Raw genomic sequence first — 13,971 nt, 5'->3', positions numbered from 1 at the left:
CCTGTGAGAAGTGAGGTTACAGGGAACCAGGCAGAGGGCCTTCTCAGTAGTGGTACCCACACCATGGAACGCCCTCCCACCAGATGTCAAGGAAATAAACAACTATCTGACTTTTAGAAGACATCTGAAGGCAGCTCTGTTTTGGGAAGTTTTTAATGTTTGATATTTTATCGTGTTTTTAATATCCTGTTAGGAGCCGCCCAGAGTGGCTGGGGAAACCCAGCTAGATGGGCGAGGTATAAATAATAAATTATTATTATTATTATTATTATTATTATTATTATTATTATTATTGTTGTTGTTGTTGTTGTTGTTGTTGTTGTTGTTATTTATTAAACACACAGACACATAAAAATTGCAGACTCGTGTGGAAATGTGGAGAACTGGACTTAAGACTGAGAAAAGCAAAAGAGACTGAGAGAAATGGAAATTAAGATTTACCTATAGACTCTCCTGCACCCCAGAAAATGAAGTATATGGGAAAGTTCCCTTGGTGGCACTTTCAAATAGAGGGGATGAGGGATAGATGGCAGTTCCGTGTGTACTTGCAGGGTGTCCATTTTCTCTCCCGTCTTATTTTCTCTCCCACCTGTGCCCCCCAATATTGGTGGCAGCTAAGGGCACCCTTCTAACTGACAGCTGTTCAGTTCAGCACATGTGCCGAGAGAGCTATGATGGGGGAATTCTAGTACTCCTGTCTCTGGCCTTGGATTCCAAATATTTACACAGAGGGGATTATTGCTTAGTTGGATGGTGGAGTGGGGGGCGGGATGGAGAGATCTGGAGGAACATGCAGGAGATTAGCAAGTAAAGGAAATATTTACTCTGGAGTCTTAAGTCTTCCGGAGCTCAAGTGTGGTGCAACTTGGGGAAGGAAGAACAGGAGCTACAGGTGCTCGGAAGGGCAGAACAAATTTGGTCTCCCAAGTCAGTTTACTTCCAAAAGCGGAGAGTAGCAATCTAAGCAGGGCTTGACACTGAGGCCCCATCCTGTCATGCTCAGCTCTCCCACTGGTCTTTAGCCTAAGGTCACCAGATTTTTTTCAGTGAATCTGAGGACACTTTTCAACTTCAATGGATTTTGTATGGGGACTGATTTGTAAACCCGGGGACCGTCCCTGGGAAACGGGGGCATCTTGTAACCTTACTTTAGCCATATATTTTCAAGTTCATCCCTATAATCATATGGACTAGCAACTTGATTCTCTTTTGAGTGGAAGGCTGTAGGCTGGAGAGCAGAAAGGCGAAGTCAGCTGGAAAGAGGGATTGTAGCTTGTAGGCTTGCCCCACTTTGAGCCTCTGGGATAAAGATTTTGGCTGCAATTCTAACCCTGTTTACCCGGGAGTAAGTAGCATTGAATTCAGCGGGACTTATTTCTGAATAGACTTGTTTAGGATTGGAGCATTAGCTGGCTTGTATTGGCTCAACAACATGGCAATAGAAAGTTGTGTTACGCCTTGGAAACTTTCCCCCAAGATTCCCTGGAGATATTTTGGACTAAAACTTCCATCAGACACAGCTGTGCTGTGCTGGCTGGGGCTGATGGGAGTTGTACGACAGAGGTTTGATGGCCCCCATCATTCTACCCAGACACTGAGGTCCAGCGCCGAGGGCCTTCTGGTGGTCCCCTCACTGCGAGAAGCCAGGTTACAGGGAACCAGGCAGAGGGCCTTCTCGGTGGTGGCACCCGCCCTGTGGAACACCCTCCCACCAGATGTCAAAGAGAACAACTACCAGACTTTTAGAAGACATCTGAAGGCAGCCCTGTTTAGGGAAGCTTTTAATGTTTGATGTATTACAGTATTTAATTTTTTTTTTTGGAAGCCACCCAGAGTGGCTGGGGAAGCTCAGCCAGATGGGCGGGGTATAAATAATAAATTTTTATTATTATATTATTATATCTGCCATGGATGCAAGGGGTTGGACTAGATGACCCGGTGACCCCTTCCAACTCTATGATCATAGGTTGGCGAAGGTTTCTACCATGCTGTGTTTACGCGAGAGTTAAGCCACAGACTCGCCAGGCCCTGTTTGAGCTCTGCCTGTGTGCATTTTAAAGTACAGCCACGCAGGTGTGCTGGATAGAAACTCGCCGCTTTTTATTTCTACACCTTCAAAGATTCACAGTAAAGCTTCACAATCGAACCCTGTGCGCTAATCGACGCCGGAAGCGTGAAACTGGACAAACTTAATATCCATTATCCGTTTGGGTACATTAGCAAACAAGGCAGAGCTGGGACTGGCACAGGTTGCTCAACATGCAGGCAAACTGAATGCTATACAGTCACATTTATATTCTCTCTCTATCGTCTTCCTCTGTTTTGCCCTCTTCGTGCTTGAATTACAGACACCCTTTTAATCTGATCTCCTGTCCTCTTTAACCAATGAGGAAGCGCAAGGCAGAGCATCCCTATGGCAAGGGTCGTCGCTCCCCTGATCTAGAGTACACGCTTTGCATGTTCAAGGTCCCAGGTAGGGCTGGAATTGTCTCCTACCTGAAACCTCGGAGAGCATCTGCCAATCAGTGTCGAGACATTCCTGAGCTGGATGGACCAATTGGCCACTTCCCATGTCCTCCTGGAAATTTCCTTATGGGGGATGCCACTGTAGGGGAAAAGAATCTCTCCCCTCCAGAGACCTCCACCCGCACCTGCTCCAACCTAACCCCACCAGTTCCTGGATCCTTGTGGAGATGCTCTGCAGGTGGGACATCATTTCAGCTCCTCCTCTGAGTCGTCACCCCGTCCCTCTGCGCCCACTGCCAGGAAGCGCCCCATCCGTAGGGTGGCTTTGGCCCTCAGCAAGCGGAATAGTCTTGGAAAGGGATGCCGTCCTGCGTCCCAAGTGTGGCAGATGCTTTCTGCGTCCTGGACCACCAGGGCCACCAGAACTGGGAGTAGAAAAAGTTCCGGATGCTGCGGAAGACGGTTTTGCGGAAAATGATGAAGAGCCAGGGGTCCACGATGGGGTTGAAGGCACTGAATCGGAAGGCTTTCATGTCCTCGTTCTCGATGTGGTCAGGATTGATGCCTCCAATGTAAGCCCGGATCTGTGGCGGAAGAGAAGAGAAAGGGTCAGGAGAAGGGAAAGCAGCACAAGGTCATAATATTATGATGGAAGATTGGGGGAAATTATGGAAAACTGATTTAAAAATTTACAGATTGTTCCCTATTGAAGGAGAATTGCATGAAGATGATGTACAGGTGGTACACGACACCAGTGCAGTTAGGGAAAATGTATAAAACTAGTTCAAATATACTGTATTTTTCGCTCCATAAGACGCACCAGACCACAAGACGCACCTAGTTTTTGGAGGAGGAAAACAAGAAAAAAAAATATTCTGAATCTCAGAAGCCAGAACAGCAAGAGGGATCGCTGCGCAGTGAAAGCAGCAATCCCTCTTGCTCTTCTGGCTTCTGGGATAGCTGCGCAGCCTGCATTCGCTCCATAAGACACACACACATTTCCCCTTACTTTTTAGGAGGGAAAAAGTGAGTTATAGAGCAAAAAATATGATATGTTGGAAATGTAAGGAAAAGGAGGGGACATTTTATCATATGTGGTGGGATTGTAAAGTAATTAAAAATTTTTGGGAAATGATATACAACGAATTGAAGAAACTGTTCCATTTGACATTTGTTAAAAAACCTGAAGCATTTTTGTTAGGGATTGTAGGGAAAGATCTGCCAAAAAAGCTGAAAAACATCTTAATGTATGCGACAACGGCCGCGAGAGTTCTGGTAGCACAAGGATGGAAGACTGAAGAAACTCCAACTAAAGAATCATGACAAGAAAAATTGACGGACTATGCAGAACTGGCAAAACTGACATATAAGCTACGGGACAAGGATAACTGTGACTTTAAGGATGAATGGGAACCCTTTACAAAGTATCTGAAGACGCAACAAAGCAAATTGGACTCCTTGGCTGAGTTTGAATAAACATTCACAAACTTTTTATTGATAATAATCAGCTAAATAGTTTGAGGATCTATACAACTTTGTAACATACAGAAAACAGCAGTCTCAGAGAAACCAAAGACTGGAACTGAGGGAAGCCAGGGGGGGGAGGGTTCTTGGGGGGGGGGAGGGAGGGAAAAAGCGGGGGGAATAAGGATGATATGTTTCTGGATAATATGTTTTGTTTTAATTTTGAATAATTTTTTTTTAAAGGAGAAGGGGACAGCAATAGCTGGTCCAGCCCAGTACGATGTGGCTGCCTGAAAGGAACCCCTGGCTGCTTTGGGCAAGTTCCCTGCCCGCCCTCCCACCTCCTTTGCAAACAGCTTAGTTGGATCACAGCCAGCTAATGCACACAGAAAGTCTTGGGTTCAATTTCTGACACCTCCAGTTGCACCTCAGGAGGGGAGTGAAGTCCCGGGAAGCCAAGCCAAGCAAGCTATACCTGAAGGAGCATCTCCACCCCCATCGTTCAGCCTGGACACTGAGGTCCAGCTCCAAGGGCCTTCTGGCGGCTCCCTCATTGCGAGAAGTGAGGTTACAGGGAAGCAGGCAGAGGGCCTTCTCAGTAGTGGCGACCGCCCTGTGGAACGCCCTCCCTTCAGATGTGAAGGAAATAAGCAGCTATCTTCTTTTTAAGACATCTGAAGGCAGCCCTGTTTAGGGAAGTTTTTTAATGTTTGATGTTTTATCGTGTTTTTAATATTCTGTTGGGAGCCGCCCAGGGGGGCTGGGGAAACCCAGCCAGATGGGCAGAGGATAAATAATAAAATAATATTACTATTATTAAGCTACTTGGAGAAAAATGATAAGTGGTTTTCACATTAAGTCTGTATTCGACTCATCCCAAATTGGCAAAAGACGCGGTTTGGAAGTTTAAAAAGACCAGTACACCTGGCATTTCAGGAATTTCCTTCCTTGCCTCTTCCTCCAATCTGTACACATGTTTGCCATCACCTGTGGCCAATGGGTTCCTCTTTCATGACACCCCCTGAAGCGCATCAGGGAACCAACTCTATATATCTGCAAGGCGGACTGGAGTCAAGAACCATCGGCAGGCTGTTTTTAAGGAGTTTCCTCAAATATTTGCAGAGGCAGATCTAAAAGGGAGAGCAAGCCACAGCTTTCCCCACCACACGTTAGTCAACATGTGTTATGTACTGAGTTGAATAGGATCCAAAATGCAGCAGTCTGATTGGTCCTAGAACAATAGGATTCAGAATGCAGCAGTCTGATTGGTCCTAGAACAATGCAGCAGTCTGATTGGTCCTAGAACAATGCAGCAGTCTGATTGGTCCTAGAACAATGCAGCAGTATGATTGGTCTGCAGGAGCCACCCAATCCAGCTCCAGATGGAAGTGAATCCACAACCTGATTGGCCAACAGGAGAATCCCAGAATTAGCCAATCACGTGCAGCCCATTGTGTAAATAATGTATATAAAGCAGATATTGTGGTGAAACTTTCATTCCTCCTCACCACTATGAGCTGAATAAAGAGCATGAAATCCACTCTAGACTCTGAGTATATTTCAACACGCTTCGAAGACCCAAGAAGATTTCAAAGAAGGGAGAGGCAAAAACAGAAGGTTTAACAGCGAAGAGCATATAAAAAAGACAAGTTGTGTGTGCATTCTGGATCTAACCCAACCCTCGAGTGAGTTCAAATTCCTGGTGACTGCCTCCTGCGCTTCAAGCATACTTAGAAAATAGTGTAATTGCTGAATGTGTAAGATCTTGTTAACAGGCCCAAAGCCCCTCTTCTGATAGAGGGTTTTTTTGCTCATGAAAGCCCATTGTGTGAACACAGCGCAAATGTTGTTGTTTTCCATTAAAAAGTTGGCAACTCTCACGGTGACCAAACGCTGAGAGTTGTGAAATTGTTCTGAGAGGGAAGTGTGACTGAAACAGAGAAAGTCCCTCCACGCTCGGTGAGCTGCGTGTAGCAATTTGCTTGTGAGGGAGATTTCCTCATGTCTCGAGAATCTTAGGGGGCCAGCTGTGATCCTTTTGCTGTGGCTTCCGCAAGAGCTCAGTGGAGATCCAGGCGGGTGGAGCACCCCACTGATGGTTGCAGGCTGTTCCCCTTCTTCCACATCCCATTTCATGACAGAGAAGAGATGGGGTCTTTAGCCTAGTAGGAATACGGGCTTGCAAGCTCTTGTTGCTCAAACCACTGTGAATCAGTTCTAGCTCTAACTGATTCATCACTGTTTCCTTTTCCTTTTCTTTTCCTTTTCAAATAATCTTTATTAGTTTTTCAATTACAAATACTGTATTACATTTTACATTTAGACTTGCTCTTCAGAGCTGACTTCCCTCCTCCCTTCTTCTGGTTTTTTTATATCACATATAATTTTATCGCATTATTTTCTTCCATTTTATATATTGTTATTCATTTTCCATATTTGTCCATAGTGTATCCGTAAACAAATAAGTCCTCATGTTTATACAATTCTTGTTGTCTGCTTGTATTTATTTACAACTACTGTTAGTTATATTAGTTTCTTTATACATTTTGTTTCTTACTATTTTCATTATCCATCACTTTTCTTAATCTTTCCTGTTTTGAGGTTTGTTTCCAATTCTACTGGTTTTGCTATTTCATCTTATCTTTCCCATATACAACATAATTCCCCCCCATTCTTTATGAAATGTTAACTATATCTTCTCCTACCATTCCTAACAAGAATGCCTCTGGCTTTTTCAAAAATGTATATCCAAAGATCTTCTTTAGCTCATTATATATATATTTGTTTCAATATATGGGTTAAGAGTAAGAATCATAAATTTGTAGAGCTGGAAGGGACCCCAATGCTAAATGTCATGATGTCATGACATAATTTAAGCTACATTACTGTATTTTAAAGGGACGCGGGTGGCGCTGTGGGTTAAACCACAGAGTCTAGGGCTTGCTGATCAGAAGGTCGGCAGTTTGAATCCCTGCGCCGGGGTGAGCTCCCGTTGCTTGGTCCCTGCTCCTGCCAACCTAGCAGTTCGAAAGCATGTCAAAGTGCAAGTAGATAAATAGATACCGCTCCGGCGGGAAGGTAAACGGCATTTCCGTGCGCTGCTCTGGTTTGCCAGAAGCGGCTTAGTCATGCTGGCCACATGACTCGGAAGCTGTACGCCGGCTCCCTCGGCCAATAAAGCGAGATGAGCGCCGCAACCCCAGAGTGGGTCACGACTGGACCTAATGGTCAGGGGTCCCTTTACCTTTACCTTTACTGTATTTTAATATTTTGTTGGAAGCCGCCCAGAGTGGCTGGGGAAGCCCAGCCAGATGGGCGGAGTATAAATAATAAATATCATCATCATCATCATCATCATCATCATCATCATCATCTAACCCAACCCCGTGCAAGGCAGGAAGCTCAGCTAAAGCATCCCTGACAGATGGCCACCCAACTTCTGCTTAAAAACCTCCAAGGAAGGAGAGCTCACCACCTCTCGTGGGAGTTTTCTCCTTTCTCTTCTCCCTTCTATTCCTAGGTCATGCTTTGCAATTGCTTCCGCATTCCTGATATGTTAGTGCAACAGTTTGCCAACACAGATTTTTTTAAAAAAACAAAAAAACAAGAAGTACTCTCAGCACGGGCAGCTTTGAATTTTTTTAGCTCTTTAAAAAATAATAATGTTACAGTGGTACCTCGGGTTACATACGCTTCAGGTTACAGACTCCGCTAACCCAGTAATAGTGCTTCAGGTTAAGAACTTTGCTTCAGGAAAAGAACAGAAATTGTGCTCTGGTGGCGCGGCGGCAGCAGGAGGCCCCATTAGCTAAAGTGGTGTTTCAGGTTAAGAACAGTTTCAGGTTAAGAACGGACCTCCGGAACGAATTAAGTACTTAACCTGAGGTACCACTGTATATGTAATGTATTGTAAGACTATTAATAAAGCTTGTTACATTGCAAAAAAAGAGAAAAAAGTGCTAGTTGCGAATGACCTTTTTACAATACCTGAACGACCGATTTACAATATTAAGTCTGTATCCGGGAGTGTCCACAGTGGGGTGGAGGGTGTTTTTGTCTTTTTGCAGGTGGATGAGGAAAGCAGATCCCTCTTTGTGCTTCAGTTCACCCCCAACCTTCCTGCATATAATATAATAAGTTAAATCCAGACCCCAGAGAGGTAGCTTAATGATTCTTGCACCCTGGGATGTTATCACGCAGGAAACCCCCCGCTCCTTCCGCTGCCACAACCGTAATCAAACCAGAAATAATCCCGCCGTGCTTTTATGACGAGGGGGGTTAATGAGATTGCTAGGTAATTGCAGGCCTCGTCATAATTGGATGGCACAAATTAAGTCTGATGACTCCAAGCCTTGGAGCGAAGCGAGGCCTCAGTGTCACCTCTGAGGCCGATGCTCCAGGAAATACAATATTGTATACTTAGTCAAATGACACTCGGATCCATTCAACAGTGTTTGAATTAGGATATAGATTTGTCAGGAGGGAAACATAAAATAGGCAGTAAGATTTGCAGCCAGGACCAGAGAGTCGGCCAACTTCCTTTCTAAACAAAGCATCTCAGAATTGCCATTATACATGCCATTTTATATTTTGAACTCACACCAATCAAAACATGTTCATTTCCCTTTCCCATTTATTTTCAAATTGTAAGGGCTGCCCTCAGTAGGACTGGGGTTTATTGTTCCCTTTAGGTATGTCTACACTACCAATTTAAACCGGTTTCTGACCCATTTGAACTGTACAATTTTTCATACTCAACTGAGGAACTTTAGGATCTGAAGTCCTGTGAAGGGGTTACAGATCTCAAAGAGCCCTCACAAAATTACGATTTTGGTCAGGGAGGGGGAGCTGCGACAGTGATGAAGCTCGTTTACATTGGTTTCAAGCTAATTTAAATTTATCGGAAGACACACTCCCTTATCTACTGTGGATAAGATAAAAACCCATGCATTTCAAGTGGCAATTGCTCTGATCCAAGGTCCACGTTTCTGAAAGAACGGTGAACAAAAATGACTGGAACTGTTCCAGCTGCAGTTGCATCTTCACAGTCATGATGCAAGCTAGTCAGCGGAACTGGGATTTTAAATTATAAAATATTGGATGGATTTACAGCCTTTCTGCCAAGTCTCTCAGCCCTCCCTGAGGCAGTGTACAGTTTTGTTATTGTTGTTGTTTAGTCGTTTAGTCGTGTCCGACTCTTTGTGACCCCCTGGACCAGAGCACGCCAGGCACTCCTGTCTTCCACTGCCTCCCGCAGTTTGGTCAAACACATGCTGGTAGCTTCGAGAACACTGTCCAACCATCTCCTCCTCTGTCGTCCCCTTCTCCTTGTGCCCTCCATCTTTCCCAACATCAGGGTCTTTTCCAGAAAGTCTTCTCTTCTCATGAGGTGACCAAAGTATTGGAGCCTCAGCTTCAGGATCTGTCCTTCCAGTGAGCACTCAGGGCTGATTTCCTTCAGAATGGATGCGTTTGATCTTCTTGCAGTCCATGGGACTCTCAAGAGTCTCCTCCAGCACCAGAATTCAAAAGCATCCATTCTTTGGTGATTAGCCTTCTTTATGGTCCACCTCTCACCTCCGTACATCACTACTGGGAAAACCATAGCTTTTACTATACAGACCTTTGTTAGCAAGGTGATGTCTCTGCTTTTTAAGATGCTGTCTAGGTTTGTCATTGCTTTTCTCCCAAGCCAGAAATAGTACCTCAGGTTAAGAACTTTGCTTCAGGATAAGAACAGAAATGGGGGGGGCGCAGTGGCAGCAGGAGGCCCCATTAGCTAAAGTGGTGCTTCAGGTTAAGAACAGTTTCAGGTTAAGAACGGACCTCTGGAACAAATTAAGTACTTAACCTGAGGTACCACTGTACGGCATTTGGGCAAACTCCAGTCTCTGGGGTTTGGTGTAGAGGGGAGTGTTGTTGTTTTTGACGGCAGAGGTAAGGGAGTGTTGTAGAAAACAAGGGTTTGTAGGGAAAGCTTCTACTGTGTTGTGATCTTTGCCCCACTTGGGGTTATTTTAAGGAAGGCAATGAATCACAGAAGGGCAGGCACACAAGGGATGGGGAAAGAGGGAAAGCGTTGCAAAAGGGGGATGTGAAGATCAGACAACGTTTGCATTTCAGGCACTCTGAGATCAGCAGTGAAGGTGACAGAGAGCTTCAACTGGAACCTGCTACTTAAGAACAGACGAAGAGCCGCGAAAGAAGAATGGCAGACAAAATTAACAGACTACGCAGAATTTGACAAAACGACAGGATGGATTCGAAACCTGCAAGACCAGAGATTTACAGAAGATTGGGAGAAACATACAAACTATTTGAAGAGCAACTGCAATCAACAAATGACGTTCGTAGGACTGCGAGAGGTTTTGTAAGGAGAAATATATGAAATATTGCGGAAGAGAGACTTTAGTTATGAAATTTAAAGAGTGAAAGTAAGAAATGTATATTAAGTGAATAGATTGGGAAATTTTCAGAGGTGATTGATGGAAGTCCAAAAAATTGTATAAGATGTAAAAAGTATGTTTAATTATTTGAAAACGATATGTTAAAAACGAATAAAAAATCCATATATATATATATAAAAAAACAGATGGAGAACTGGATGGATCAGGCCAATAGCCCATCTAATCCAGATGCCTGTGGGGAAACCCATTAGCAGGATCGGAGCGCAAAAGCCCTCCTGTGGTTTCCAGCAACTGGAATTGAGAAGCATTGCTGCCTCTGACGGTGGACCAGAGCCATCGTAGCTAGTAGCCATCAATAGTCATCTCCTCCTCCGTGAATTTGTCTCTTTCTCTTGAGGATTCGATAAAATTAGGGAATTATGCATCTTAAAAAGCAGAGACATCACCATTCCAACAAAGGTCCATATAGTTAAAGCTATGCTTTTCCCAGTAGTGATGTATGGAAGTGAGAGCTGGACCATAAAGAAGGCTGATTGCCGAAGAATGGATGCTTTTGAATTCTGGTGCTGGAGGAGACTCTTGAGAGTCCCATGGACTGCAAGAAGATCAAACCTCTCCATACTGAAGGAAATCAGCCCTGAGTGCTCACTGGAAGGACAGATTGTGAAAGTGAGGCTCCAAGACTTTGGCCACCTCATGAGAAGAGAAGACTCCCTGGAAAAGACCCTGATGCTGGGAAAGATGGAGGGCGCAAGGAGAAGGGGACGACATAGGAGGAGATGGTTGGATAGTGTTCTCAAAGCTACCAGCATGAGTTTGACCAAACTGCGGGATGCAGTGGAAGACAGGAGGGCCTGGCGTGCCCTGGTCCAGGGGGTCACGAAGAGTCGGACACGACTAAACGACTAAACAACAACAACAACAATGGAATTATGATTGCAGAAAACTGGAAGACTGGAGAAATACCAACTAAAGAACAATGACAAGAGAAGCTGATGAACTATGCAGAACTGGCAAAAAATGACAGACTAAGAGAAAAAGACAACAGTGGCTTTGGAAAAGGAAGGGAACCATTTATATTATACTTGCAGAAACAAAGAAAGATGATAGACTTGATGGCAGGATTTAAATAAACATTCACATTATTAGCATTAGAAAATGTGTGGAAGATAGAGAAATAGGATGGTGCATTTTATTTTTAGGTTTTAAGGTTTTATGTTTTAAGGTTTGATGCTGTTGCATAAGTATGTTACCAGTATTATTTTCTTTTAGGAAGTAGCAAAGTGGGTGAAAGGAGAAGCAAACCGGAAACGGAAGTCCAGAAGGGGAGGGGGGGAAGGAATGTATCATAAATGTTATAGATATAAGATGTATGTAATGAATGAAAAAGGAAAATGAATAAAAATTTTAAAAAGAAGAGAAAGAATTTGTCGCTTTTAAGCCATGGGTGGCCATCTTTGCCTCCTGTGGCAGGGAGTTCCATAGATTATGCGCTACATGAAGAAGCACTCTCTCTTTTCTGAATCTGTCAACATTCAGCTTCACTGCAGGTCTGTGAGTTCCAGAGAGAAGGGGATGGACTTCTCTCTATCCATCCTCTCTGTGCCATGCAATTTTTTTTTGTAATCCTCTGCCACTTGCACTTGTAAAGTCTTTAACTTCTAAGGGAAAAAAAGGAAGGTGCGGGGGCCAAGCCTATGCCCCGAACACGTTGCCACATATTTAATTTATTTACTTTCAGCACTTTCAGCCTGCTCTTCATTGTAGCAAATGAAAAACACCACAGCATGTAATACCAATGAAACAAGTTTAAAACAAAGAGGAAAAGAAAGGGGGGAAACCCTGCCAACCATGTAACCCAATGGCAAAACGTTGTTTATACAATTGCTTTAGGACCCTGCTTCTTGCAAACGCTGGGATCTGGGTAAGCAGGTCTGTTGGTCTAAATGCGGTGGAAACTGGGCAGCAGAACAGAATGTGGCCCCTCAGTGCAGCTCACATGACTCAGCGGCGCATCAGTGCCCCCCGATCTGCACATGGCACAAACCACATGCTTTAGTGCTCAGATAAAGGGACATTTAAGTCCAGTCGTGAACGACTCTGGGGTTGCGGCGCTCATCTCACTCTATAGGCCGAGGGAGCCGGCGTTTGTCCGCTTTCGCAGACAGTTTTTCCGGGTCATGTGGCCAGCATGACTAAGCCGCTTCTGGCGAAGCCAGAGCAGCACAGGGAAACGCCATTTACCTTCCCGCCAGAGCAGTACCTATTTATCTACTTGCAGTTTGACGTGCTTTTGAACTGCTAGGTTGGCAGGAGCTGGGACAGAGCAACGGGAGTTCACCCCGTAGCGGGGATTCGAACCGCCAACCTTCTGATCAGCAGGCCCAAGCGGCGCAGTGGTTTAAACCACAGCGCCACCCGTGTCCCCAGTGCTCAAATAGTGCCTGGCAAATCTGTGGTTTAACTATTGTGTAAACACACCGTGGCAGCTGTGCTGTCTGGGGCTGATGGGAGTTGTACTCCAAAACATCTGGCAAAGTCTGGCTTAAAGCATGGTTCTGTAGCTGGCAGACGCAGCACTCGATTCACCCTGGGACATCCACCCTCTTGCCAGTAATTCCTCCCAGAACAAAATCAGTTGTGGAATGAGAAGGTAAGCAGATGAATGCCCCTCCATTCTGCCTCTCTGACCTATATGTGAACGACAGGTAGACACGAGTTCATTTCCCTGAATCCTTTGGGAAAAGATGCCCAGATGATGCTGTCTGGGCTTTTTCCTGGTCTGTTCTGTTCTGCTTGCTGCCTAATTGATTTTCGGTTTCTTGTTCCTCATTTCTCATTTCTGCAGGGCTTTGGGTTTGTCTATTTTCTTTCTGTTTTTTGAACAGATGAGCTGCATCTTACGACTTATGCCTGAGGGTGGCTTCAGCAGTCAAAAGCATCAAAACAAATACCATATTTTTTGCTCTATAAGACTCACATTTTCCCTCCTAAAAAGTATGGGGAAATGTGTGTGCGTCTTATGGAGCGAATGCAGGCTGCACAGCTATCTCAGAAGCCAGAACAGCAAGAGGGATTGCTGCTTTCACTGCGCAGCGATCCCGCTTGCTGTTCTGGCTTCTGGGATTCAGAATATTTTTTTTCTTGTTTTCCTCCTTCAAAAACTAGGTGCGTCTTGTGGTCTGGTGCGTCTTATAGAGCGAAAAATACGGCATATACTATCCTCAGATACTGTATTTCAGATATAGAAATAGGGACCATTCTCTTGTGTGTTTAAAAAATACACAACCTTTTATGTTATGGGGTGTTCTCTCTCTCTCTCCCTCCCTCCCCCCCCTCACTCACACACACACCCTCCTGCTGAATGCTCTAGTAGGGTTGCGTGAATCTATTAATTTTGATTTCTCTCGATTTCTGGTTTTCCCAGTCTAAAGTTCAGTTCTCCACATCAGCTGAGATTCCGATTCCTGCAATGCTGGGGTTTGGGGCTAGATGACTCTTTGGGTCCCTGGACAAGATGGACTGTTTCAAGAAGTGGCAGAAAGACATATCTAAATTTATCTGGCAGGGCAAAAAGCCCAGAATAAAATTTAAGATTTTAACTGATGCAAAAGATAGAGGGGGCTTTGCCCTG

General features: G+C 44.6%; 1 protein-coding gene and 1 long non-coding RNA gene across 2 annotated transcripts in view; one reads left to right on the top strand and one right to left on the bottom strand.

Annotated features, from left to right (window-relative positions):
- Nucleotides 1-2,076: 2,076 nt before the first annotated feature.
- The window catches only part of PTGIR (prostaglandin I2 receptor), a 40,148-nt gene continuing 28,253 nt past the window's right edge, over nucleotides 2,077-13,971 (bottom strand). The window contains exon 2 of the mRNA XM_081922273.1: nucleotides 2,077-3,050. Within this exon, the coding sequence (XP_081778399.1) occupies nucleotides 2,799-3,050 (252 nt within the window). The 3' untranslated portion in view covers nucleotides 2,077-2,798. The remainder of the gene's footprint in view (nucleotides 3,051-13,971) is intronic.
- The window catches only part of LOC309376262, a 237,797-nt gene continuing 233,520 nt past the window's right edge, over nucleotides 9,695-13,971 (top strand). Inside the window, exon 1 of the long non-coding RNA XR_014171130.1 lies at nucleotides 9,695-9,786. This is a non-coding gene — a long non-coding RNA (uncharacterized lncRNA). The remainder of the gene's footprint in view (nucleotides 9,787-13,971) is intronic.

Source organism: Podarcis melisellensis, assembly GCF_964234715.1.
Source record: "Podarcis melisellensis genome assembly, chromosome: 8".
Lineage (NCBI taxonomy): Eukaryota > Metazoa > Chordata > Lepidosauria > Squamata > Lacertidae > Podarcis > Podarcis melisellensis.
Note: the sequence above shows the minus strand (reverse complement) of the source record. Positions and strands in the feature narration are given on the sequence as shown.